At 43.7% G+C, this 24,601-nt stretch overlaps 1 protein-coding gene across 1 annotated transcript; it reads left to right on the top strand.

Annotated features, from left to right (window-relative positions):
* Window positions 1–2,247: 2,247 nt before the first annotated feature.
* Window positions 2,248–18,301, top strand: MYLIP (myosin regulatory light chain interacting protein). Its single transcript, XM_072329802.1, has 7 exons — window positions 2,248–2,485; window positions 3,206–3,396; window positions 11,229–11,414; window positions 11,815–12,012; window positions 12,313–12,477; window positions 14,594–15,014; window positions 15,349–18,301. Exons 1-7 carry the CDS (start codon window positions 2,399–2,401, stop codon window positions 15,436–15,438), a joined length of 1,338 nt encoding a protein of 445 aa, XP_072185903.1. The 5' UTR covers window positions 2,248–2,398; the 3' UTR covers window positions 15,439–18,301.
* The last annotated feature ends 6,300 nt before the right edge of the window (window positions 18,302–24,601 follow it).

Raw genomic sequence — 24,601 nt, 5'->3', positions numbered from 1 at the left:
GATGGCAGAAAGGTGACTGCAATCATGTGATCCCCCTCAGCTTCAATTCAAATCATTCTGAAATGCATTTATGCTGATCTAGTCCTAGGTCACCCAGTTTGAGGCAGAATGCAGAGAGACGGTCAGAAAAAATAATAAAAAGATAAAAAAGAAAAGCAGAACTAAAGTAGTAATGGCGCAGTATGTGCTTTCCAGTGCTTTTCTCTCAGGATTTATGTTAGGGGAAAATACATCATACTGAATCCATCAGCCTGCAAGCAGCAAGGTTACTGCTGCTCTGTGCTTCCAGATCCAACCAGTAGTGAGGCTGAAAATGCATTTGTAGTAGACACACGCACACAGAACAAACATATACAACCCTCACCAGCACATATATACATAGCTGGGCATGCAGTTCACAAGCACAGAGCAACAACAAGTCCTTAATTTGCATTCCCACCTCCCCTCATACCTCTGTGGTCCTCTGGGTGTGTGGAGGTGGGCCCTTCATGGCACTAGAATGGGTCTGGGTCAGCCTACCGATCAGTCATAGCACATACTTATTTAAATCTGCATCATATCTTTTATTTAAGGCAAAATGAATGAGCTGGCACTAAATCAGAACAAGAAGAACACAAATATAAAGTGCAAGAATAGGGAAGAAAAAGGCAAGCTCTAACATCCTCAGAGTGGTTCTGATTATTACAGGAAGTTAGATTACAAACCTGATATTCGGTGGCAGTGAAGTAGATTTGACAGGAGTCAGTGCCATGGGCAACAAGCAGTGCAAGAAAGGATTTTAGAGAAGATGTGTAAGCCTCTGGATAGAAAGATTGTAACTACGCTACTGGACTCCTCATGAGATGGAGCATCCAGGCAACAGCCTGGAGGCAACTTCCTTGTAAGCGAAAGCCTGTACAAGGAGAGGTATTAGACTTTATTGGTAACAAGAGCAAATGCTGCTGTGTGAGGCTCTAAGTTCAAAGGTCTGGAACTTATCTTTTCCACACAATTGCTTTCTCGCAGGCTGTCTATAGAAATGTCAGACAATGAGGCACTACAAACAGCACCTACTGTGTGAAATAGGGTGTGACCAAAAAAAGAACCTTGTACAGGGATTACACCTAGGCAGTTTATACACAACTCAGTACTGTAGTGAAATATTGATCCATCGTGGAGGCATTGCTATGGTGCAGCACAAAGTATGTCATGATGTATGGCACCAAGTTGGCGTGCTGTTGAGCCATGTTCTTCCACCATACCCCAGAGGTGAGCATGCATTTGTCAGTGTGCCTCTTTGAGTGGTACTGACCCATCAAAGAGCCTAAGTGGGAGTGAAAGAGGCTTTGGGCTTTTCATTCAGGCAGAGCCCAACAGGCTGCAAAGTACTCTCAGTGCCAGAGCTCTCCCATGTATGTTAGTATAGGACACGGTTATTTCCTGTCTCCTTGCAGCATGAATAAAACATCACAGAGGGCCTGCAGAAAATAACGTATTTCTGTGACAGCAGCATCCAGATGACACACTTGAAAATGCTTGTTTTGCACAGGGCTTAACCAACCTATGCGATCTAGCTCTACAAGCTATTTTGGTGGCTTTAGGCTTAGCAGATTTCAAAGCAGGGTAGTGCTCCTACAGACATAATAAGAACACCTTCATCCGCGTTAGGTTAGACAAGATGAATACACAGGAGGAGTGCTGATGTATGCAGAAAAGATGAGGGGAGCCAGCCCTGCCCTATACCGAGAGCAAGGAGAGCCAATTCCTGGTGCATGAGTGGCATGGATGCATAAGGAATGCCTGTTGGCTGTAAGCTGGCCATCACTGTTTGGCGCTGTGTAAAACCTACAGCCTGCTATCACACAGTTAGGGTCCTTCTGCATCTGTGCAAGAAAACAGAAATAAAACACAAACTTTTCCTGCCCCCACTCCAAAATAAACTGAGAAACAAGTGGAAAAGGCAAAACATTCGGTGATTTTTATGTTGGTGGCTCATCCCTGTCATAAAGTCCCTCCAAAGGAACTGTTTTTCCCAAACCCAACCTGCTCTTTCCCCATCCTCATCCCGTCCATCCTCACCACACCCCCAGGCCGGCAGGGGGCGCCCCACAGCCCCCCACAGATCAGCCGCAGCCGTACTCCCGAGGACGGCGGCGCTGATTGGCGGCCGAGCGGCCCGCAGCGGCGAGCGGATCCTCGCGATTGGTCCGCAGGTGCCGCGTAGGGGGGAGGCAGAGGGTATATAAGGAGGAGCGGCGGCAGCGGAGCGTGGATCGTCGGTGCGTTGTGGCGGAGAGCGGGTGTGGGCGGCGGGAGGCGAGGCGCAGCCCGCAACAACAGCGTCCTTCCCCGCCGGTGACGGCAGCAGCAGCCGTTCGGTGCGGTGCGCCCGCGGTGGCGGCTCTGGCCGACCCCAGCCATGCTGTGCTATGTGACCAGGCCGGACGCAGTGGTGATGGAGGTGGAGGTAGAGGCGAAAGCCAACGGCGAGGACTGCCTCAACCAGGTGAGGGGCGTCCCCCGTGGGGCGGGCGGTGGTCTCCCTTCCCCCCCCCCTTCTTTATTTTCTCCCTTTCTTTTTCCCCCCTTCCCTTCCATGTTGGATGCGGGGGTTGCCGCATCCCTCTCCTCGCCGCTCTCCGGCCCGGCGCTGGTTATCGCCTTTCTCCTTCACTTGTTTGGGAAGGGCGGGCCGCCGGGGGGTTTGGGGGGGGGGGTTTGGGGGGAGGCTCCGGAGGCCTCGGCCTCGCTGCTGCGGCCCCGTCTCAACCTCCTACCCAGGGTGGGATGGGGGGGCACGGGAGGACCCGTCGGGCCGCGGCGAGGCCGCCCGGGCGGGGCCCGCGGTAGCTGAGGCCGCGGTCCAGGTGCGGCGGGGCTGCGGGGAGAGCCGAGCCGCCGCTGCCCCGTCTGTGCGTGGCGCCTGGGTGAAGCTGATCGCGGAGCCCTGCTGGCTGTGGGGGCTCGGGCCTCTCCCCCAGGGGGGTCGTAAAGTCCGTGTTGTTGTCGGCTAGCGGGGACGTTGCCAGCTCGCTCTCAGCGCTTGTTTACGTACCGCTTTGCACGCTGCTTTTTGAAAATCTGTTTTGAAAACGCTCGTATGAAGATGCTTGCAAACAGGGTTTCTCTCTCGTTTCAGGCTGCTTACACGCAGTTCGGTTTTTGTGTTGGGGTTTTTTTGGCTAATCGTGTCGTTCGTTCCTTATAAAGGACCTCTTTCTTTCAGGTTTGCAGAAGGTTGGGAATCATAGAAGTTGATTACTTCGGACTGCAGTTCACTGGCAGCAAAGGGGAGAATCTATGGCTGAATCTGAGGAACAGGATTTCCCAGCAGATGGATGGGTTAGCTCCTTATCGGTTTAAATTAAGAGTCAAGTTCTTTGTAGAGCCGCATCTTATCTTACAAGAACAGACAAGGTAAGGTAAAGAAGGCTGTAAGCAAAGCTAATTTTGTTCTCAGTTTTGTTCACTTGTGAAAACGATTTATGCGGAGGCTCTATTTCTTCCATCTTCTGATATTCCCTGTTGAACTCAGTTTAAATCCACTATTTAGAAGTGCTATTCACTTTTTAGAAAGCAAAAGTAATGGTGTGAGTAGCTAGCAGTAATGTATGGAGTTAATTCCATGAGAAATTGGTGCTGGAGGAAACTGAGCTAACAGTAACAACTTATTTAGATGGCAAATGTGTGTCCGATAGTAACCCCAGCTCAGTGGTGTTACTGTAGGTCGTTCTAAGGCAGGAAACAATTCCTCCCACAGAGCAAAAACTTGCTGAATTCCTTTTTGTCTGGTATCATGTTACAGTAACTTTCAAACAGCTACAGGCCCTGTGAGGCTACAAAAGAAACAGCTGTTGGGCTCCTGTAGCCAGTCCTAGTAACTAAATTGTTATACTGCTACCCAGCCTTAAGATTTGGACTCCTAAGATTAGTGAAGAGTGCTTGCTTTCACTCCTTGAGTTTGATTACCGCCATACGACTTGGTCTCCAGTTGCTTTCTCTTTAAGGAAAGCTGAGTACATAAGTTTAATGCTGATTTCTCAACTAATGTTTTTTTGTTTTAGGTAGTAAATGGGGCAGATGGAAATCTGGTGTCTGGCTGGTAGTGCCAAAATGTCTTCATTATCCACTTTTACTTTGTACCGTCAGAATTAAGAACACGGATGCAACGCCCTTGTTCTGCACAGCATATTTGTGTAATTAATTTGGCCATAAACTGGCTACCTGATTTGGTGTGTAGTTCATAGGAAGAAACGTCTTAAGTTTTTCCTTCCCTAATGTGTTGGGGTGAGGCTTTGGGGAGTGGTTGTTGCCCAATCTGTTTGAAGTTGTCCGAATGCTATTTGTATGACTTTATTTAGCTGGCATAATAGATTCAGTTGGGCGAATACATTCCAACAAATCCAGGGTATTTGGGGGCTCTTATGGAATATTTTTCCTTAAAAAAAAAAAGTCTTAAACATTCTCAGTGAGATTAAGTAAAGAAAGGAAGAAATAAAGGATTTTTATGTAGAATGAAAGAAGCAACAGGGTCTCATTCCTGATGAGGCAGATGAAATTGCTGTGTATGTTGTTGGATGCAGCTCCTTGCTCAGACAAAGTCATTGTGAATCTGAGGAAACAAAGTGCAGGCGTGATTGGCGTTTTGCTGTTGCTGCTGAGCGCTTGTTCTGCTTTATATGGCGTTTGCAGACACCTGTCTTCTTACCTTCAACACCATCAGTGCAAGTCTTGGCAGGTTGTGTAAGCTAACAGGGCTTGAAGTGGTGAAACATACCCCAAGGGCCTAAAAGGCAGGTTTTATAGCTAGACTGCAAAATAACTTGTATGTACATACATCAAAGTCATCAGTATGTTCCACCATAAAGATGACTTTAAAAGGTTGTAGGTGGGATGAGTTCTCTTTTATGTGTGATTTAAGACTTTTAAAGTATTTTAACAAGCACGTCTAACATTGAGACTCAGTCAATGAGAGGTCTATTAAAATGAGGCTATGGTGAACATGAATTGATGATTTGGAGAGAAACTGCTTATCTGGGGCCTTAGGAGCATTCACACTTGCAAGATAATCACACGAAATGCTAGCTCGAAGTCAGCTGTTCAGTCCACATCCCGAGTATCTGTGCTAAAAGCGCTTGCATTAAAAATTAAATCCACGTTGCAAAATAGTTTGCGTTGGCTGAATTTTAGCTGTCTGCTCACTTGCCTGCATGTAGCAGATCCGGAGCTCCATAGTGGTTGTGGTTAGTGTGTATTTCTGTTGTGCTGGCATCGAGTTCCAGTAAATTTGCTATTCCTTCACAGGTCTGCTAAAGGGTTTAGCTGTACATTTAAACAAAAATAGGGGTGCAAACTTGTGTAGGGTGAAGGAAAAGATTAAAAAAACATGTTAAACCTGTCACTGAATTGGTAGGTGTATCATAGAAGAGAGTTAAAATGAGCCTTACAGTTAAAACCAACACTTTGTTTCTTGCCTTTACTTGCAGAGTCAAGTGTTCTGGTTAACAAAGATAGTGATGGATGCTCTTGGTTTCCTGTAGCACAGTTACATCCACAGCTGGTATACAAGGAGGGCGTTTCTGGCACTGTTACGCTCTCATTCTTGCATGAGGAAAGCTGGGGAAGTCTCAGTCCTTATGTTCTGCCTCTGAAGCTGACTTGCCTTATAGGTGCATTCTGAGACTGTGATTGAAATCTGGAAAGTTGCAAGTAATTGTAAAATCATGAGGTTGATGTGCTTTGCTGTGATTAACAGCAAATGTTGCCACTGAGACTTTCTGGTTTCTCCATATGCTTTGGATGCTTTGTTGACCTCGGTCTGAGCACTTCATTATAGAGTTCTTTGTCTCACCTTTACGTTTAGAACTGGGCTGTACGTTTCTGTTGCTTTTTGTCGCTCAGGTTTCTACACGCTGTGCGAGGAGCTGATCTGGCTGCTGAACATCAGCCCGCGCTCCTGTTATCTTTCATCAGTGTGCAGCCCAGTGGAAGATTGCAGCCTCATGCATTTTTAATACGCAAGGAAGCCTTCCTGCCACCCAACGCCAGGCTGTCATTGTCTCTTTGACCGCTGTGGCAACACGGTGCCTTTGCCGAGTGCCTTGGGAACAGTGAAACACGTGGGGGGAAGAAACTTTCCCCTACTTACACTTTGGCACGGGTCAAGTGTTGAGTTTTTATTGCCGTTTGGGTCTCAGTTCCTAATTTTTGCTTGGACTGCCTGCTCCTGCATTTCTCCACAGGGCTCTGTAGTTGAGAGAGCTTTTCAGTGGGGTGAAAAGCGCTCCAGTGCGGGAACGCTGTTCAGCCGGACTTGTTAACTAACTCTGAGCCGCTGAGGAGCTGGAAAGCCGAGGAACGATGATGATTCGGGGTTTGCAGGAGAGTGAGCGGGGCGGAACCTGCAGGGCCGGGGCACTCAGGGGCGGTGACCGCGAGTAACCCGAGCGGAGCGCGGCGGCTCCCGCCAATGGGCGGCTCCGGCGCTGGGCCGGGCCGTTGGCGGTACGCGGTTCCCCATTGGTGCGCGGCTCCTCGGTCTCCGGGCAGAGAGAGGGGCCGCCCGGCAGAGCCTCGGCCTTAGGGAGCCAAAGTCCGAGTTTGGATCAAAGCGCAAAAGCAGAAATAATTTGCGAGTGTGGAAGTTTGCTTGAGCAACAAAATGTTTACCCATAGCTTTCAGAGTGGGCCGAGTGGCTCTTCTTGTGCACTATGACCGGAAAGTATTCTTATGTAAGCCATGGCAAGTTAAACAGCACGTCTGCTTCTGACAAGACACAGGGTCTTGTGAAGTGTTCAAGATAACTGTATTTTGCCAACTTTCCAATAGGTAATTAGTACCTTGGAGGCTGCCGTCTGCGCTATTCCCAAGTATTGCAGTTCTGCTAGCTAAAATGAAGAGTGGGCTTGTAAAACTCCAGTGTGAGATGCTGATCCTGTTGTCCCATGCTGTCAGCTGGCCGGCACAGCTGCTATGGCAATTGTTACAGTGCTATAAGGTTTGCTGTAGTGGATGCCGGAATGAGTTTGGATCAGTCCCTGCAACCGGAGCTGAGTTGCAGTGGGTAACCTTTCACCCACTGCTCAGCACAAGTAAGGATAAAGATAGCAGGGAAGGAACATAACTGCGAGGCTCATCGTTTTCATATGGTTTATATCTGCTTTCAAAAATAGAACGATAATCTATTCAGCAAAGTATTTTTAGGGGTAGCAATTGCACCTTTGGTTTCTGTAGGCTGCGTTATTGTAAATGACTGCATGGCAGCAGTGAGTGTCATGTCCACAGAGGACAGGCAGTTCTTGGGGATGGAAGTCTAGTGAATGGATGCACTCCCCTAATCTGGGGGCTATTAGCCGTATGGGTGCTTCCATTGGTGAAGGATTGAGTTTTGGCACTTCTTCAGCTGTCGGCTGAGTTTAGAACTTATCTTTGTACGTAGACTTATCTCTATTTGCACTGTTTTCCTTTGGTTTAAACAACAGGAAAAGCTGTACGAGGAGCCAAATTTTCACTGCAGAGTTTTGAGTCCTAACCTATAATTATCTTCCGTAAGTTCTTAAGGGAGAGACACAAGTCTTTTATTGCAGACCCTTTTCATAGCCCTTATTCTATGTGGTCCTTAGTTCTAATCCAACTGATTTGGCGAGAGGCTGATTTTTAACTCTTTACCTTAGAAATGTCACTGTGGTGAAGAACTGACATGTTTTGGGGTAGTAGCAGTCCATCCAGTCAGCCTGCATCAGTTCTTTCTGAGAGGGGGGGAAAAAAGCACTTGATTTGGTACATGGTTTGTGACTTGTGTCAAAATATATTCAGTATCGGATTGCTTACGTGCAACTAGCAAGTACATTAATCACTGCTATGCATTAAAATGCTTTAATATTCTCATGGAACTCAGATAGTATGGAAAGTTATAGGGCAGTATCATGATGGCTAAAGGGGAATATAGATCACCCATGTAAACCAGTGCTTGAGAAAAGCGTGTAATTGTGTTCCAACTTTGTTACTGCTTTCTCTTCCCTTTTGGAGGAGGCAGTTCTGTCCGGTGGCTTTGACAAACTTGTTTTGTGCATTTATCTGTATTTCCAAGTAGAAATTTGAGGAAGGTACTCTATAATTAAACATACAGGAACATCTAGCTGGCACGAGGTGTGGGGGGCTGGAACTAATGTTCTTTTAAGCTGTACAGACTTTCGTACAAATGCTTTCACATACAGCATGCAGCTTATCTGTGACTTTGTCACTGCAGTGGAAGGTTCTGTTTGTTTTTAAAGCTATCTTTAGTTGGGAGATGTCCCAGTATGTCTGATGAGTGTTAAGGTGACTAGCAGCCACAATAAGAAATTGGATGTGCTTCTGAGTTGTGAAGGCCTGTTTTGTAAGGAGAGCTAAAGGTTAAGTGGAACTTTGGGAGGAGTTGTAACAAAGTGGCAGGATGTACTAAAAGAATATTGAGGGTAGGAGAGGGGAAAACATGCCTTTCCTTGCAGTTATTTCTTAAACTTTTAGTTGGCAATAAATATTTATGTACCACATACGACTGAGGTGGTGAATAGTGCAGAAACAGAAGCAATTACCGTCTTATATGGTGGTCAAAATAAGGCATTCTGTCAGTCGTGTTGGAAACTCAACAGACTTCAGTTTAAAAGAGCTTTGAACTCATTGGGTAAAAAATACATTAAGTTTATACTTATACACAATACTGAAAGAACTCCTTGAAAAATTGTGTGCCCTTCTACTGCCCAGCTTGTTTACCTTTAGAGTATACAAGCCCACCACATTTTTTAACATATCTAGAGGCTCCAAGAGATGGATTAAGTGCTGTCTAATGATTTCAGTGGAATCTCAGCTTAGGTCAGAAATTAATTTACAAAACCTTAAGTACTTGTAAGTAAGAGTATCTGTAATGTGACCAGCTTTCTACAGACAACCTGTTGGGCCCTTTAGACTTCACAGAGTTAGATGTCTAACTGCCTCAGGGCTCCTGATTCTTGTTTTGCTGGAGTGTATTCAGCAGTAAAAGCACATTCTTTTGCCTTTCTGTTTGAAGATAAAGGTTATAGTAGTGTATAAAAAGAAACATCTTTTTATAGTTGCAGAAACTGACTGGTGTAATGTTTTTAACCTTGAAGGGTGTTGATTTTTTGCAGTGGATATTAATGTATTTTTGGGAAAGCGTATCTCAAAAGGCTTGATGGGAAGACAACACTAATTAGAATTGCTTTTTCAGACGTATAAAACACTCGCAGCCCTCATTCTTTCAATTCGCAGATGCTTTTCCTTCCTGTGATGCATTTCAGGTCCAAAAAAGAAAAGCACCAGCACTGTAGCTGTGTCTATATATGCAGGAGCCATCTTTTGTTTATTCAGTTCTCCTCCTTGATGTCAGTAAGGTCTCCCTGCCAGAGCAGAATGCTTGCTTTTCCTTGTCTAGTCAGTGCTGTCACGTATGTGAAGTACACAGAATGAAGATACAAGTATTTAGGTGTGGCAGCTGAAAACATGTCAGCTAATGAGAATAAAATTGACAGCTTCTTCTTTGAAATAATGTAGGTGTAATTAGTATGTAGTTATAAGCACTAGAAAACCTGCTTTCATACTAACGGGATCAGAAGTGCATGGAAAAGCCATTTATTTTAGGAAATGTTGATTGGGATCAAGGGAATGCTGCTGTTTGGATTTATTTTGGCCACAACTCTTTAATAATTACTTGGATTGGATTTATGGATTTATGAATAAAGCTTTGAAAGCAGTGTGTACAACCCAGCCATCCACTTGAAAATCCCCAGCTATGCCTTTCTATGGCTCAAGCCAGTGGGACAGAGACTGTAGCAGAGGTTTGAGACCTCCTGCAGGAGGAGCCTAAACAAGGAATAGCCTGCTAACAGGAGAGATGGCCGTAGTGTCAAGTGCTTGTGTTCCCACCACTTAAATCTGTGTTCTGTAGGGGGAAATGCAACTTCCCTCAGGCCCACTGAACCATAGATCTGCATCTAGACATCTGAGTGGTGCAGTTAGAGCACTTGCTTAGCAAGCAACCACAGTTTTGCTGTAAGTATGCTTGGTGCTGTTTGTAAAGGGAAGGGTTAATGCTGCAGCTTACTGCTTTTAAAAAGAAAAATGTAATGGAGAAGCCTATGGGATGGTAGCTAATATTTTTCTCCTTTCAGAAGTTCAGGATTTGGGCATTTTGGGGGCTGTTTGTAGTTTGAGTTCTGGTATTCGCCGTCATAGACCAAAGAATGGACACGTGTTTAGCAAGATATGTAATGGATCGTGCTGGGAAGGTAGTCCTGTGGAATTGAAGTGTGTTATAAGAGGAGTTGCATGTGACATCAAGAGTTGCTTTTGGAAGGAAAGCTAATCGCTAACCGGCATTTGAACTTCAGTGATTCAACAGAACTTCTTTAAAAAGAAGATTGCATTTAATTTAGAGAAGGCAGTAAAATGAAAATGTCTTGTCATGGTAGAAGCTATGATATATCCCTGTGGGTACTACACAAGATCTATTGAAAGCTTTCTTAGTGAAATGTAATTACTGCTGCAGGTGGCATCCATAAACATGCTGAATGTGAAGAAAAAGTGGAAAGAAAGGTATATTTCCTTCCCTGAAGGAAGATACGGATGAATTTGCAGAGGTTAAGGTAGACTGTAGTGGGAATTAACAAGCTGCTGTTAGTGATGGTAGAGAATTTGGTTTGTCTAACTGGCCTATTAGGTAATTAAGAGCAGCTTCATGAATTTTCCAGCTCATGTTAAACTGGCCTAGATGCCAAGTTACACTCTTATTCGTGCTCCTGGCAAAAGCGCCATCTTTAATTGGCGGCAGAGCCATTTCATCTGTGTAGAGGGAGTACATTCTCTCGTGTGCTAAAGTTATATATGCTGTTTGAGCTGCTCTTCACAAATTTTCTTCTGTCATTTGTAAGTAGTAACAAAATAAAACAATCACTGGAAATTAACCTGTGTGTTTCATTGGTATTTTACTTAATGAAGTTAACAAGTGGCCTTAAAAGTTAAAGCAGCTTTTGTTAAGATTGATGTTGAAGTGGTAGCTTCTTTTAATAATGCTTTTAGTCACTGTCTATCTTTAAGAGCATAGCAAGATGGTTGGGCCCCTTTTTCCTGTGCCAGAATGTTTGTTATACTCACTGGAAATTCTTGATTACCAAGTGCATTTGATACCTATTTTGATTAGCAAACATGCTGTAACATCTAGTATAAGCAAACATTTCCGATTTCATTGCAGACATATGTTTTTCTTGCATATAAAAGAAGATCTTTTGGCTGGTAATCTTCAGTGTTCTTCAGAGCATGCAATTGAACTTAGTGCGTTGTTGGCTCAGATGAAGTTTGGAGATTATAACCAGAACACTGCCAAGTACAATTACGAAGAGCTATGTGCAAAAGAACTCACCACTACTATTCTGGAGAGGTAAACAAGAAAAATAAGAAGTAGAAATAAAATAATGGAATAATATGGAAGCCAAAAGCATAAAACTTTTGTTACGCCCTGAGCTGTTGATGCCATAGCATATCTCATGGGGCTGAAATGCTTGGGAAGAGGGTAGCTTAAAAAAGAAAGTCTCGGTCGCATTTAGCATTTATGGTTTTTAAGCAAATTGTAGTATTGTCTCCTAAATATTCTCAGAATGTTTCAGAAATTTTCTATTAAATGTCTGACCTGTTTTATCTGCTACAGATTTCCAGTCGTTTCAGACACAAAAGAGTAATCTGTTAAACTAGGTCATCCAAAACCCATGTTACACCCACCTGCTAACAGTAACAGCATGTACTTAAGTTATTTCATCTATCCTTCATCTTTTCACCAACAGCATTATTGCAAAGCACAAGGATCTGGAAGGTTTAAGTCAAGCTTCTGCTGAATACCAGGTTCTACAGATTGTGACAACACTGGAGAACTATGGGGTAGAGTGGCACTCGGTTAGGGACAGTGAAGGGCAAAAGCTCCTTATCGGTGTTGGACCTGAAGGCATATCCATCTGTAAAGATGACTTCAGTCCTATCAACAGGTATGTGATTTGTGGAAGTGTTTTTCATTATTGAGAACTACTGAGTGTCCCTCTGGTCCTTGCGTAAAACCAACAAAACTGCTTTGAATTACTGAAAGGAACTATTGCAGTGTAGGCTGTGAGGGTTGTGACATGCTTACCAAGACAACTAGTCTCGATACTTCTGAGTTTTATGTACATCTGAATCAGTGTCTTCAGTGTTACAGGCAATGGTGAGAAGTCGTGCTAACTTGTGAAAGTGCGCTTTTAGCTTGTGGGAAATGCCCTTTTTAGTCTAAATAACACTTTTTTTTTCCTTAGGATTGCTTATCCTGTTGTTCAGATGGCAACTCAGTCTGGGAAGAATGTGTACCTGACTGTTACTAAGGAGTCTGGTAACAGCGTTGTTCTTCTGTTTAAGATGATCAGTACAAGGGCAGCAAGTGGACTCTACAGAGCAATTACAGAGACCCATGCATTTTACAGGTCAGTGCTGCCATTTGAGTCAACTTTGCCCTTCCCTCAGGGCTGGAATATGAATAGGTTTTTGTTCCTTTCCATTTTGTGGGATGGGAGTATTAAAACAATAAAAGGTTTTAGTACTCTGCTATGAATCGTAGTGTCTTGGGGATAGAAACTTGCTGTTTTCTTTATTTCATGATACCGTGTGTACAAGTCAAGGTGAGAGCAAAGAAGCGGAGGAGAACTTGTTTTTCAAAACATGTAGCTGTAGCTCAAGCGTGTGTCCTTGATGTGCGCTTGTTTCTCCTTTATTAGGCTTTTCTTGTTGCCAGAAGTTCTCTTCCTACAGTTCCTACAGTCTTCCTACATCTCCTCTTGACTCTGCTTACGTACTTAAGATTCTGTTTCATGCCAGGATCCATCAGTTGTCTTTATCCTTCTGTTCTTTGAATGGAGCTGCTATCATTGATTTCTGATAGCTGATTTTTTTTGAAACTAATTCTCACTCCTATGTGAGGTCCAGCACTGGTCAGTGGAGGTAACCATCAGAGACATTTAGTGGTGTTTATTCACTAAGTTAACTACCACGTATCAATCTCAATTACTTAAGAGAAGAATTGAACTTCAGCAGAGGAAGATGGCAAAGACCTGTCCAGCTTCTCTTATCAGATCAATTTAATACAGTGAGAGTAATTTACATCAATTGGTTGCTTTTCTAACTGCTGTAGCTATTTAGCAGCTAACCACTACTTGTTTTGTGAGCGTGATGTTAAACATAACTTGTTCTCCTTAATTATCTGCCCGTGCACTTTTATTTTGCATTCTTCTTTCTAGGCAATTAAAATCTTAAATAACTTATTAGACAGTCTTAACTGTCTGATCTTTGTCTCTGCTTGTCATTTTTGCTCTCCTTTGTAGTTTGTGATTGTAATTTAAGCAGAATTTTAGCTAATATTTGCCCATAAGCTTAAATTCTTGGACTTTAGGTCATCTGAGACAATAGTCCTTGTTCTGTTTTTCTTTTTCTTATCCTCTGTTGTCTAGAAAGGTGACAATGTCTTAAACTTCTGCAGGTATAGGTGTATCACTGATCTGTGGTTAGGCTAGCTGAAGCACTCTAGCAAATGGAAACTGCTTTAATTTAATGCTTTGTACTGCATTCATTTACTTCAGGTGATACTGTGCTAGTTGTCTCAGAGTTATCTAGATAAATCTATGCCCTTGATGGGGGAGCAATAGGCCCATGGGTTCCCAACCCCAAAAACAGGAGGGGAAAAGAGGAAGGGCAGGGAGATGGGAGCTGGGCTCAAGGAAACAAATGGAGCAGTGGCAATGATCTAAGGAGGAAAACTCATCTTACTAACTATCATATTGGAATGCAAAATAACACAATATAATACAATATAATTGAAATAGAGGCTAATAAATCAAGTAAAATAAGAGAGAGTTTTTTGAAGCCTGAGAAGCCTACTTTGAAATTGAAGGTGCCATGGCTTGGAAGCACACCTATGTCCGCTGCCAGGCAGTGAGAGAGCGCGAGCCAGCATCACTTCCATGATGTGTTTCCCTCTCTGACTGGGAGGTCCTCTGGGACATGCAGTTCTTCTTTGTGCTCCACATGATGTCATGATGTGGAATACCAACAGCAAAAATTACAAAACCATGACACTAGTATACAAAGTATTAAGTGTCAAGTAATGCTTTTAACCAAACTCTCACTGCTCTAAAACATTCTGAGAGCCTGTTTAGAGAAAGAGGTGTTGGTTGTTATGCCAGAGGCTGTTGATTACAATTATTTAATGTAGCATCAAGGAATTGCCATGTGAAGAGGTGCTGCCAGGCAGAACTATGTATTAAATGGGTGTTTACTGTTTATATTTCAGTGCCTTAACTCCTTTCAATAGGTTGACTGTTTTACCAGATTTTGTGTACATTTTTGAAGATGCTGAATGTGTCACATTCTCTTCTATTTTAAAAGTAAATTTAAATGTACAATGCAAACAATGTTGTAAGTCTTAACTATTTCAGGCTGATTTTTGTTTTGATTTCAGTGATGTTATCTCAGCTTTAGGAAAGATAATTCTAGAGATGCTTATTAGTATCAACTAAACAAATGTACGTTTGCCTTATTGTTTTATAGGTGTGACACTGTCACTAGTGCTGTCATGATGCAATATAGTCGAGACTTAAAGGGCCACCTAGCATCTCTGTTCCTGAATGAAAACATTAATCTTGGGAAAAAGTATGTCTTTGACATAAAAAGAACCTCAAAAGAAGTTTATGATCATGCAAGAAGAGCTCTGTATAATGCTGGCATTGTGGATCTTGTTTCGAGAAGTGACCAAACCCCACCAAGTTCCCCCCTGAAGTCTTCAGAGAGTAGCATGAACTGTGACAATTGTGAGGGTCTTAGCTGCCAACAAACAAAAGCTCTGCAAGAGAAGTTACGGAAGCTAAAGGAGTCCATGCTTTGTATGGTGTGTTGTGAAGAGGAAATAAATTCAACCTTTTGTCCCTGTGGCCATACAGTGTGCTGCAAGGCCTGTGCTGCCCAGTTACAGGTAAGTACAATGCTATTAAAGCCTGAGTTCAATTTGTGGAAGCTTGGTTTTTGAATACTTGCAGTCCTGGGTTAATATTTGCACACTGATGTTGGTAAGACTGAGTTTTAAAATAGCACTGAGTGAGCTAGTTTCAAAGGGCGCTTTGTTCAGATGAGTTTGAAAGATAAGCTTTAGTTGTGCAAGTTCTACTGTGGATTAGCATTTCTCAATGTCCTGTTTTAAATATGGAGACTGTGAAGTACTGTTTGTTGTATAAACAGAGTCTCCAGTGAAGGTAGGAATGTTTGTAATATATGAAGTGAACTAATTTCTTAATTTTTATTCTTCGCAGTCATGTCCTGTTTGCAGATCTCGTGTAGAGCATGTCCAGCATGTGTACTTACCAACCCACACTAGTCTTCTCAATCTGACTGTGATATGATCTACGTGTACCCTTCAGACCCATCATGTCCTCTTTCAACTGCACTAATACGAATTGCAACCATTGATTGTGAGGAAAGCAATCACTCTGGCACCAATCCATGATCAGAAGCAAAAATACTGCATTTTTGAACATATATATTCTTCAGCTCAGCATGCCCAGGATGGTTTGGGACAGCTTTTGAGAGCAAAGCTGTTAACTGATTTACGTTACTGGAAGGGGAAGATCATGTGGAAGTTTGTAGCATGGCAGTGTTGCCAAAAAGCTAGAGAGCCCTGGAGAAATGTGGTATATGCATTGTTAGACCCAGTAAGAGCAATGCAGCCTTTTCTTTTACTCTTCCAACTCTTTTAAGTTCAGGCATTCCATTTATTTTAATAGTAAAACTAGCTTTTACAAATATCAGTTTAGTATGGCTTGTAGCTTCTGCTTTTAGTCAATTGCTTTAGAGGGGGGAGAACACTGGAAAAAAACAAACAAACAAGGGTTCATCAAGCAGCTGTGTTGAGTTTTCTTAAATAGAAAATCCTGATAGCGTAGCTTTCAAGGTAGAACAAGTTGGTTAATTTCAAAGTGCTGAGGGTAGATCAGGAGAGCCTTTCAGTTCATAACGATGCCCTGTGGAAGCACCGTTAAGAGGCTTCATCCGTGATTCTTCAGTTAGGCAAAGTATTCCAAGGTTTCCCACATCCGGCTTGGATGGTGATTGCAGCTGCTGCAGTCATCTGCCCTGAAGTTGGCTTTATAGATGGGGATTGATAACAAACTGTTAATCATGTACCATTATGGTCACATGTAATTTTAAATGCTTTCTTTGGTTAATGACTTCATTGGCTAGGTTATTAATCGCTAAAATGTTTTTAATCTCCACCTTCCCCCTCCCGTTTGGGCATTTGAGACTCTGGTTTCCTAGTATATTCTCCAGGATACAGAGGGAACTAGAGACCATGTTTGGGTGCAATACTGGCTTATTCCAAGCTAGAAAAGTACACTGTCACTTTACTGAATCTTTCTGACTATACTTTTCATATTGCCTTAATGTAGCAGTAACGTGTGTTTATGCATCTGTTTCTTTGCACAGACATTTTTGTCAAAATATTAAAACTCTACTTTTTTATGACACATTAGCATATAAACCTTACTCTAAGAGGGTATTTATTTTTTCACTTTGTAAAGAAAATTTGGTTTCCTCATGAAGCAAAGAGCTTTTGTCCTTATATTGTAGGCAACTTCTGTCTTTTTATATTCAGATTAATAAAGGACTTTAAAAATCTATTTTGTGGTATTGGGGCTCTTTTATTCTTCAGTTCTTGTGCAGCTTTACTGAACTGAAAACGCAGTATTAAGTACTGATGTTTGTCAGCTGGATTTCGTTGGTCGTGTTTTAAGAGGGAGGGAAGAAAGGGGTGTATTTTAAAACAACTGACAGCTTCCAACTGCAAAATAGCCTCCAAAATTGACTTAGCAGAGAACTCTCCTGCAATAACCTGCCTCAGTACACATGGCATTTCCAAGTGAAGAAGGAATGGAGTTGTGTAATTTAAGCACTTCTGTTTAGCAAAGATGCTTGTTGCCTGAAGCTGTTCCTAGGTTCATCTCATACTAAAGGCTCCTTTCATAAGGCCAGAGGACCATTCATGTTGATAAGTTGTTAATGTAAGATGCTGCTGAGATCAGAGCAAAGCTTTCTGGAACCAAGGAGATGATTTGTGGAGAATGTTAACAGAACTCACTTAACTGTGCTTACTGCTATTTAAAAGGCAGAGTGGAGTATCCTATCATCAAGACAGTTCATCAGCAATTGAAGCTTGAGAGGCTGGATTTCAAAATAAGTTCAGGATGGCTCTGAAACAAAGTAGAACTTCATCTTTTAATGAGTGGGTACTACTGAATTTGCTTTCAAATGTAAGTTGTGGTCTGGAAAAGAAAGCTGTGTTCTTCCTGGATGCCATTTACAGGAAGGAATAGGTAGGCAAGTATCTTCAGAGAGGGTTGTCCAACTCTCGTACCAATGTACAGTGATACAGAATCATAGAATTACCCAGGTTGGAAAAGACCTTGAAGATCATCAAGTCCAACCGCAGCCTAACCATAGTACCCTAACTCAACAACCCTCTGCTAAATCATATCCCTGAGCACCACATCCAAATGGCTCTTAAACACATCCAGGGATGGCAATTCAACCACCTCCCTGGGAAGCCTATAGAAGTATCTTTGTTTCCTGAAGGTTTTGTTCAGTGCTAATACAGTCACATTAATATCTAATCTGTCATCCCATGGCAGCTGGCTGAAATGGTTTGTAAATTAATTAAATAGATGTTAACGTAGGTAGCTGACTAACAGCATTCAACAAAATCAAACTTAAAGTAGGTAAATATAAAGTAGGTAAATAACTTCTAATTAGATCTACTGTGTAATTAGACATCCCAATAAAAATCCAGTAGATAGAACTGTAAGGTAGGTTTTGATGTAGGTTATATGATATAGGTGAAATTCCAGCAGAGCCTGCGACTTCTCTGTAGGTATTTTCTGCCTTGTCTTGCAAATCTGAGCAGAGGATCAAGTAGAAGAGCCAGGGTGCAGGTTCAGGCAAGAAGCTGTCAAGTACTCTCTGTATTTGAGGCTGTTTGGAATCTGGTTCTGGACTGTCAAATGTAAGTGTGGAGCACAGGCAGAAGCTGGCAGCTTTTTGCAGTTGAGAAAGGGTGCATTCGATATGCTCTGTAATCGGGGCTTTTAACAAAATGCTATTTAACAGTTGGGAATTGCGTACCAGGTAACCTGAATGCTGCATCCCCCTGAATCCTGCCTGTAAACTATGTGAAGCTTTTAGTAATTGATTCGCAAAGAAAATATGAGTGGCTTTATTGTGTTTGGATAGCTTTCTTTGCAAGTGTTTAAAAGACAGCTGATCGTGCTGTACTAGAGAAGCTTTGCTTAACCATCTGAAGCTGCTGCAGTGTGCATTGCTCAATGTTTGCAGTTCCAGTACGCACTCGTATAAGAAGTACCCTGCCCAATCCTCGTGAGCTGCCAAGAGCTGTGAAAAGCGTTACAAGGAAACAATAGGAAGCCTTGAACTCTGTGTGCCATGTAGTTTACTTCAGAAGGAATCTGGTCTCCTTTGCCAAAGTCCTGTTGATTCTCCTGAAAAGCGTTGCGTGTTGTAATGGATGTCAGGGGGGTGAGGGGGGAAAGAAACAGCACAATAGTTACTGGAAACAGCTGGAGTTTGCGTCCTTCATGCTTCTAGGAGCTGAAGGGCTGAACACAACACTCTCTCTGGTGCTTCTTGCACCTTACCTTTGTGTGTACCAGGCAATTCTAGCCAAGTCAGCTCCTACCCAAGACTTTCCATCTTGGGGAGAAAATGTTACCTCAGGAAATTAAGTTCTTCTCATTACGGTCACCGTGCAGCCTCTGCAATCTCATCATACACATACAAACTCATTTTGAAGGGCTGCAGCTGCAGGTTTCTGCTACAAATAACTATCTGGAATAACTTGCCTTTGGAGGTGGCCTGACTAGCTGGGTGGCTTCAGGAGCCCTGTGAGTCAGTTGGACCTGGCAACAGGGCTGCATTCAAAAGCAGCCATGCAAAGAGTGGGTTGGGAGTCTGAATGCTAGGGGAGGCATTTTTACCATATAGGTATGCACAAATGTTAAGTGTTGATGAGGAAGCTGGGGATTTAGCTATAGCTACACCTATGCTACCACGGCTGGGAACATCCAGCCCTCCCCTGGTATCTGGTGGCTTTCATCCTGCTGCTTGAGGGAAAGCTCAGCCTGCAAGGGACTACAAAGGCAGGAAGCTGAGACACTCCATGTTGCAACCATCAAGAAAGCACAGCTCTTTAGCACGTCGTTGCTAATTCCAAGATTTGCAAACAAACTTAAAAAGCCAAAGAAATAGAATAGAATTAAATTATTTTTGGTTTATTTCCTGAGCGCCGCAAAAGCATTTACACAACAGCATTCGTATGTTTGAAGATGTATTTCCTTGTTCAGTCAGCTCTGTTGTGTTCCCCACAGAATGCCCCTGGGGAAAATTCTCATCTGCCAGCCTACGCTGTTTCGCTTCACAGCAGCCACACTGGCACGTTGATCAAAGATGGAGAGCATTCACTACTCAGATTTCCTGTATACTGTCTTCAACAGCAAACGCTCTGCACAGCATTAAAGTTATGGCTTGACAGATCTTAGCTTCAGCAGTGCCTGGTCGAAGATCCTTCTTGAATTTCCCTAGGAGCCTTTCTGTCTCCTCAGCGGGTGGTAAAAGCAGTCATGGTTTCAGTGCCCTTTTGTCATCCGTGAAGGGTGGTGGGATCTAGGAAGAGGTGCCAGGAGCAATGCTGAGAAAGTGCCTTCAGAGCCCTTCCTGCCTGAAGGAACTGCTGCTTGCTGCAGTAGCAAAGAAACATACGCTGTGCTATGTGTGAATACCTGGCAGGAGCCATGATATCTCCCCAGGATGGGCTGAGATGAGAGGTGTCTGGAGCAGGGAAATGGGGTCTGCTGCTCCCTCAGGGTCAGGCCAGGGGCCTGTGACTGCTGAGAACAGGGGCTGTCTGGGGCTGGCCAGCAGCTAGCATTCAGAGCACTCGTGCATACACAGCATTTCTGAAAGATAAAGGTCAAGCAAACAAACCATTCCAGCTTTCCCGGATCTTAACATCGGGTCACTTGCTGATTTCTTGCCAACCAAACTGGAGAGTGTTTGCCAGCTGCTTGGAGCCTGGGGGAGGGCAAGAAGCAAAGCAGGAGGAGAATCAACCTGCTCCTGAAAGCTGTTGGCTTCCTCTGCCTTCACTTCCACCCACTCCTTTGTCACCTGGTTGAACGTCCCCACTCATTGCTGACCTTTCCTTGTTCCTGAAAACTTTTCTGTTCTGTCAGCAATGATAATTGGGTTCCATCACTGGGTGGAGTGAGAACAAAATCAGTAGAACTGAATCTTTCCCCTTACTGCTGGGGTGCCAGATCAAAAATGTCTAAAGCTTCCCTTTCAGGGTCACTTGGTGGCAGGAAAGGGATCCGTCTGGGTGTGTGCAAGGTGTTTGTTATCTCTATTCTAATTTATTTAACTGGTGTCTAGCTTCTCTGCTTCTTCAAAGCAAATCAGTGCAGGTAACGATAGACAGTAACATGGCAACGCTTTACACAAACAGGCTTTCTGGAGCCAGATCTTCCTCTCCTGCCAGAAAGCTGTTTGTCAGAGGAATCCATGCATCTGGCACCCAACTCCAATCAAAGCACTACAACCGTGGGAATTACAGAGACATTGGCAGCTCGTCTGAAGAAACAGTATTTGTTTTCCTTGTTTAGAACTATAGACAGTCAATAGAGGACTCTCATTCAAACAGTAACAATGATTGAAGCAAACCAGGCACAAAACTTAAACTGTCACTCCAAAGCTGACCAACCTCTTGTTTCAGTAGCAGGATTCCAGTGTGGCAATACAGAAAAGACATACCCAGCAGCAAACAAGCCCTCAGGATACACATACTCGTGTTCAACCTTTACACTCTTTGCCTGTACCCCAACCTGACTTGGAATTTTTACAAACTCTTTCAGTTCTGCTGTGGTTTCAGCAGCTGACTTCCACCTCAGCCTCTCAAGAGAGCCACAGGGTGAGCTGGGAGCACCCAGCCTGTCTGGGAGATGGTACACTCAGTGCCAGGGCATGCTGACAACACCTGTGTTGTTCATAAGGGCAGCAGCAGGTTCTTTACATTACATTTAGTGCACTGAAAGTGGTGCTTAGCCACCTCACTGCTGGGGCTCCCATATCCTGGGGAAGATGTACATTTGAACCTCTCCTGGAGCTGAAGAATAACTACAGCCCCTCTATTCCCTTGATGAAATATCCCTCTGCTGTGACAGGAGGTATTTGAGGACCCAAACTTCCCCAGTAAGATAATAATTAAAAAAGATTGCTTATTTTGCTTTTAAGAATAATTGTGATCTTCTCGGAGGAGACATTAGAGACTAGTAGGGAAGGTCTGCGGGGAAAATCTCTTGCTAGGACAGAGACAGAAATTTATTCACAGAATCATGGAATCATAGACTGGTTTGGGATGGAAAGAACTTTGAAGATCATTTAGTTCCATCCCCCTGCCATGGACTGGGCTGCCGCTCACCAGATCAGACTGTCCAAGGCCCCATCCAACCTGGCTTTGAATGTCTCCAGGAATGGGGCACCCACAGCTTCTCTAAGCAACATGTTCCAGTGCCTAACCACCGCCTGAGTAAAAAATGCCTCCCAGCATCTAAGGCAAGTTTCTCCTCTTTTTTAGTTTAAAATCATTCTTCCTTGTCCTCTCATTATCAAACCATGTAAAAAAGTCACACTGCCTCTTGTTGATAAGTTCCCTTTTAAGTACTGGAAGGCCACAGTGAGGTCTTCCCAGAGCCTTCTCTTCTCCAGCTAAACAAGCCCAGCTCCCTCAGCCTTTCTTCATAGGAGAGATGTCCTACCCCTCTGATCACCTCTGTGGCCTTCCTCTTGACCTGCTCCCATAGTTCTGTCTTTCTTATGCTGGGGGCCCTGACATACTGTTGTGCAAAAGACATCTTAGGTCTTAGATAGGTTCCCAAGCGTTCAACTACTCATGCTATGTTCCTATCAAAAGGATTTTCCTCAAAATCAACCCTCACGTGATGCAAACAAGGCCATTATACATGCAGATGTTTTTTTGCATGTGGCAGTGGTATAAAACGAAGCATAATACCAGAACATGAACACAGTCTACAGAACATAAAATCAGCATCATAGTTGTAACTCATCTTGAAAATCCTCTCCCTGAGCCAGAGGGGAACATGTGACTGTGAAAAGCAGAACCAGCAAGGGTATGAAACAAGTGACAGGAGGACAAAGAACAACTCCCCAACAATCAAATACATTTCTGTGGTTTTTAATAATAGATGGGACCGTGTCATATGCTTCTTTTCCCACACTTAGCTATGCAAACACCAAATTAGCAACCCCTGGCTGCCAAACCTTTGTGACCTAACATCAGTCACAGCCACAGAGAATGTTGCACTGGTAGAGCAGACAGAGACCCCATGGCTAATCCTCAGCCAAGTGCTGACTGCCTGGATAGTCCGGTGAGGATTCAAGTCCTTTTGCCATCTCACTGATGCACATTTTTCCCAGAGCAGTGGGGCCTGTTCTTACCCAGCACATTTGTGGAGGGGTTACAGCAGTGTTGCTGAAAAACCAGCACCTTTCCTGGACACCTACTAAGAGATACTTGTGCCCAAATGGGTACGGTCAGTCTCTTGGGAGTTTTTCCTCACCGTTGCAATCTCTCTGTTCTACTTCCACTGCAGCTCTGCTGAAACACCTTTCTACTGAAAAAGGTCTTTTTGCATGTGGAAATTTACATGTTCAATACACGTGTTCAAAACGAGAAAGCTACTTACGTCAGTGAAAGGATATTTTAGCTTGCAGCTTTGTCCAGCTTAAGAAAATTGTCATAAGAATGATGTCTTCAAGCTTGCTATACTCTCAAAATAGATATTCAGACAGGCGTACATTTAGCTTCTGTCTCGCTCCAATTTAGGAGTGAGGCAAAGGTTCTTTTGATATGTTATGCCCGGCGTGAGATTAAGAAGAAGAACATTCAAATGTTGATCCAACCAGTTTATTAGAAATAATAGACAATTGAGAGGATGGGGAAGGGAGAGCGGTGAATGCCAAAATTAGGGTGATGGGGAAGGGAAAGTAGGCGATAGAAAAAGGTAGAAAAGAGCAAGAATTACGTTAAAGCGGGGAATAGTCACCTCCTGGAAGCAGCAGCGTCCTGGAGCACGTTGTTAACGTTGGTCCGGGGCAAAATAAGCGTAGGGGAGAGCAGCAGCGAAGTAGCAGGCCGCAGATCGATGAAACGCAGAGAAGATGGTCAGAGTAGCGAGGTCCTGGGAGGCAGAATCTCGGGCAGCGAGGTCCCACGAAGCAAAGTGTCGAGCAGCACTCCCAGAAGAGATAGTAGGCAGCAGTAGGACAACGGTGGAGGGATCTGAGGTCAGATACCTAGAAACCCACAAACCGTGGTTTGTCCGTGCCCTTTTTATACTTCTTTCCAGCCTTCCAGACATTTCTGGACAGCTCGGGTCAGAGTCTTGTGATTTCCTCAGAGATGTCAATCTTCCTTGAGATGGGCCAACACCACTTAAGACCACTTAAGGGCCATTAGTCCTCAGAGATGGCCACCTTCCTTGAGATAGGCCAACACAAAAAGACCACTTAAGGGCCATTGATCAGTATCTTATCTCCCTTTCATAGCTCCCGGACTTGTCAATCTCCTAAACAAAGGGATTTCTCGAACCTTGGTTCCTGTGTATTTCAGACAAAGGCAGTCCTGGAACCTTGGCCAGGATTTGCCTGAACTTGTCCATTTCAGCAAACTTTGAGACAGTACTGGAAAAACATGGCTTCTCACAGCTTCTGTGAAACATGTTTCAGTCACTGGAAAAGGCATTTTCATGAAGTACAGAGAATTGTTAAACAGGAAGCTGTAAGTCAAATTGTTCTGCTAATTCAGTGATGACTTTAACCAAATGATCACCAGATTGAAATTTCACCTCCAGCTTCCACACAGCATCCAGCGTAAAGCTTTTCAGCCCTGAATTATGGCTGCTGCTGCACACTTTGCTGCCTTTTGCATCCCACACTGCTCTGCCTGGTTTCTCCATGCTGTGTCTTGGCCTGCAGTAGGCTCCAGTCTGGACTGGATTTTTGGTTCTTACCCATCTATCCAATGGCTTTGTCATGGTATTCCTTCTTAGAGATCATCCCACAAGGTACCAGAGTTTGCTACAGAGACAGGACCAAGTTTGAGGTCAGTATTTAGACTTTGGGTCTCACGTGGAAGGAAACCAGGTAAACCTCTGATTTATGAGCTCAGTGCTGGGACTGCCACCTAAGCAGCCCTGTCTGGGTATGCTTCTCCTTTTTGCTAAATACCGAGACGTGTTCTTCCCCCTGGCTGCCTGCTCCTGACACTCATTCCTTCCCTCTGGTTGGTACATTGAAGAATCAAGTAATTACTGCTCTGGCGTTCCCATCCTTTGGAAAATACCATGCTCTGTTCCAAAATGTGGATCTTTCTGCCTAAACAGAAGTGCTTGTGATGAGTAGGTTAGCTTTGCTTGTTGTCTT

The sequence above is a fragment of the Excalfactoria chinensis genome, chromosome 2 (assembly GCF_039878825.1).
Source record: "Excalfactoria chinensis isolate bCotChi1 chromosome 2, bCotChi1.hap2, whole genome shotgun sequence".
NCBI lineage: Eukaryota > Metazoa > Chordata > Aves > Galliformes > Phasianidae > Excalfactoria > Excalfactoria chinensis.
The sequence above is the reverse complement of the archived record's forward strand: the minus strand, read 5'-3'. Positions and strand labels throughout refer to the sequence as shown.

What these genes read in the sequence shown, in the direction of transcription:
- MYLIP (XM_072329802.1), top strand. Translation starts at nt 2,399, where the DNA reads ATGCTGTGCTATGTGACCAGGCCGGACGCAGTGGTGATGGAGGTGGAG. An exon ending in GACTTCAGTCCTATCAACAG is followed by an intron (nt 12,013 to 12,312) that starts GTATGTGATTTG and finishes TTTTTTCCTTAG; the next exon opens with GATTGCTTATCCTGTTGTTC. An exon ending in GAGACCCATGCATTTTACAG is followed by an intron (nt 12,478 to 14,593) that starts GTCAGTGCTGCC and finishes ATTGTTTTATAG; the next exon opens with GTGTGACACTGTCACTAGTG.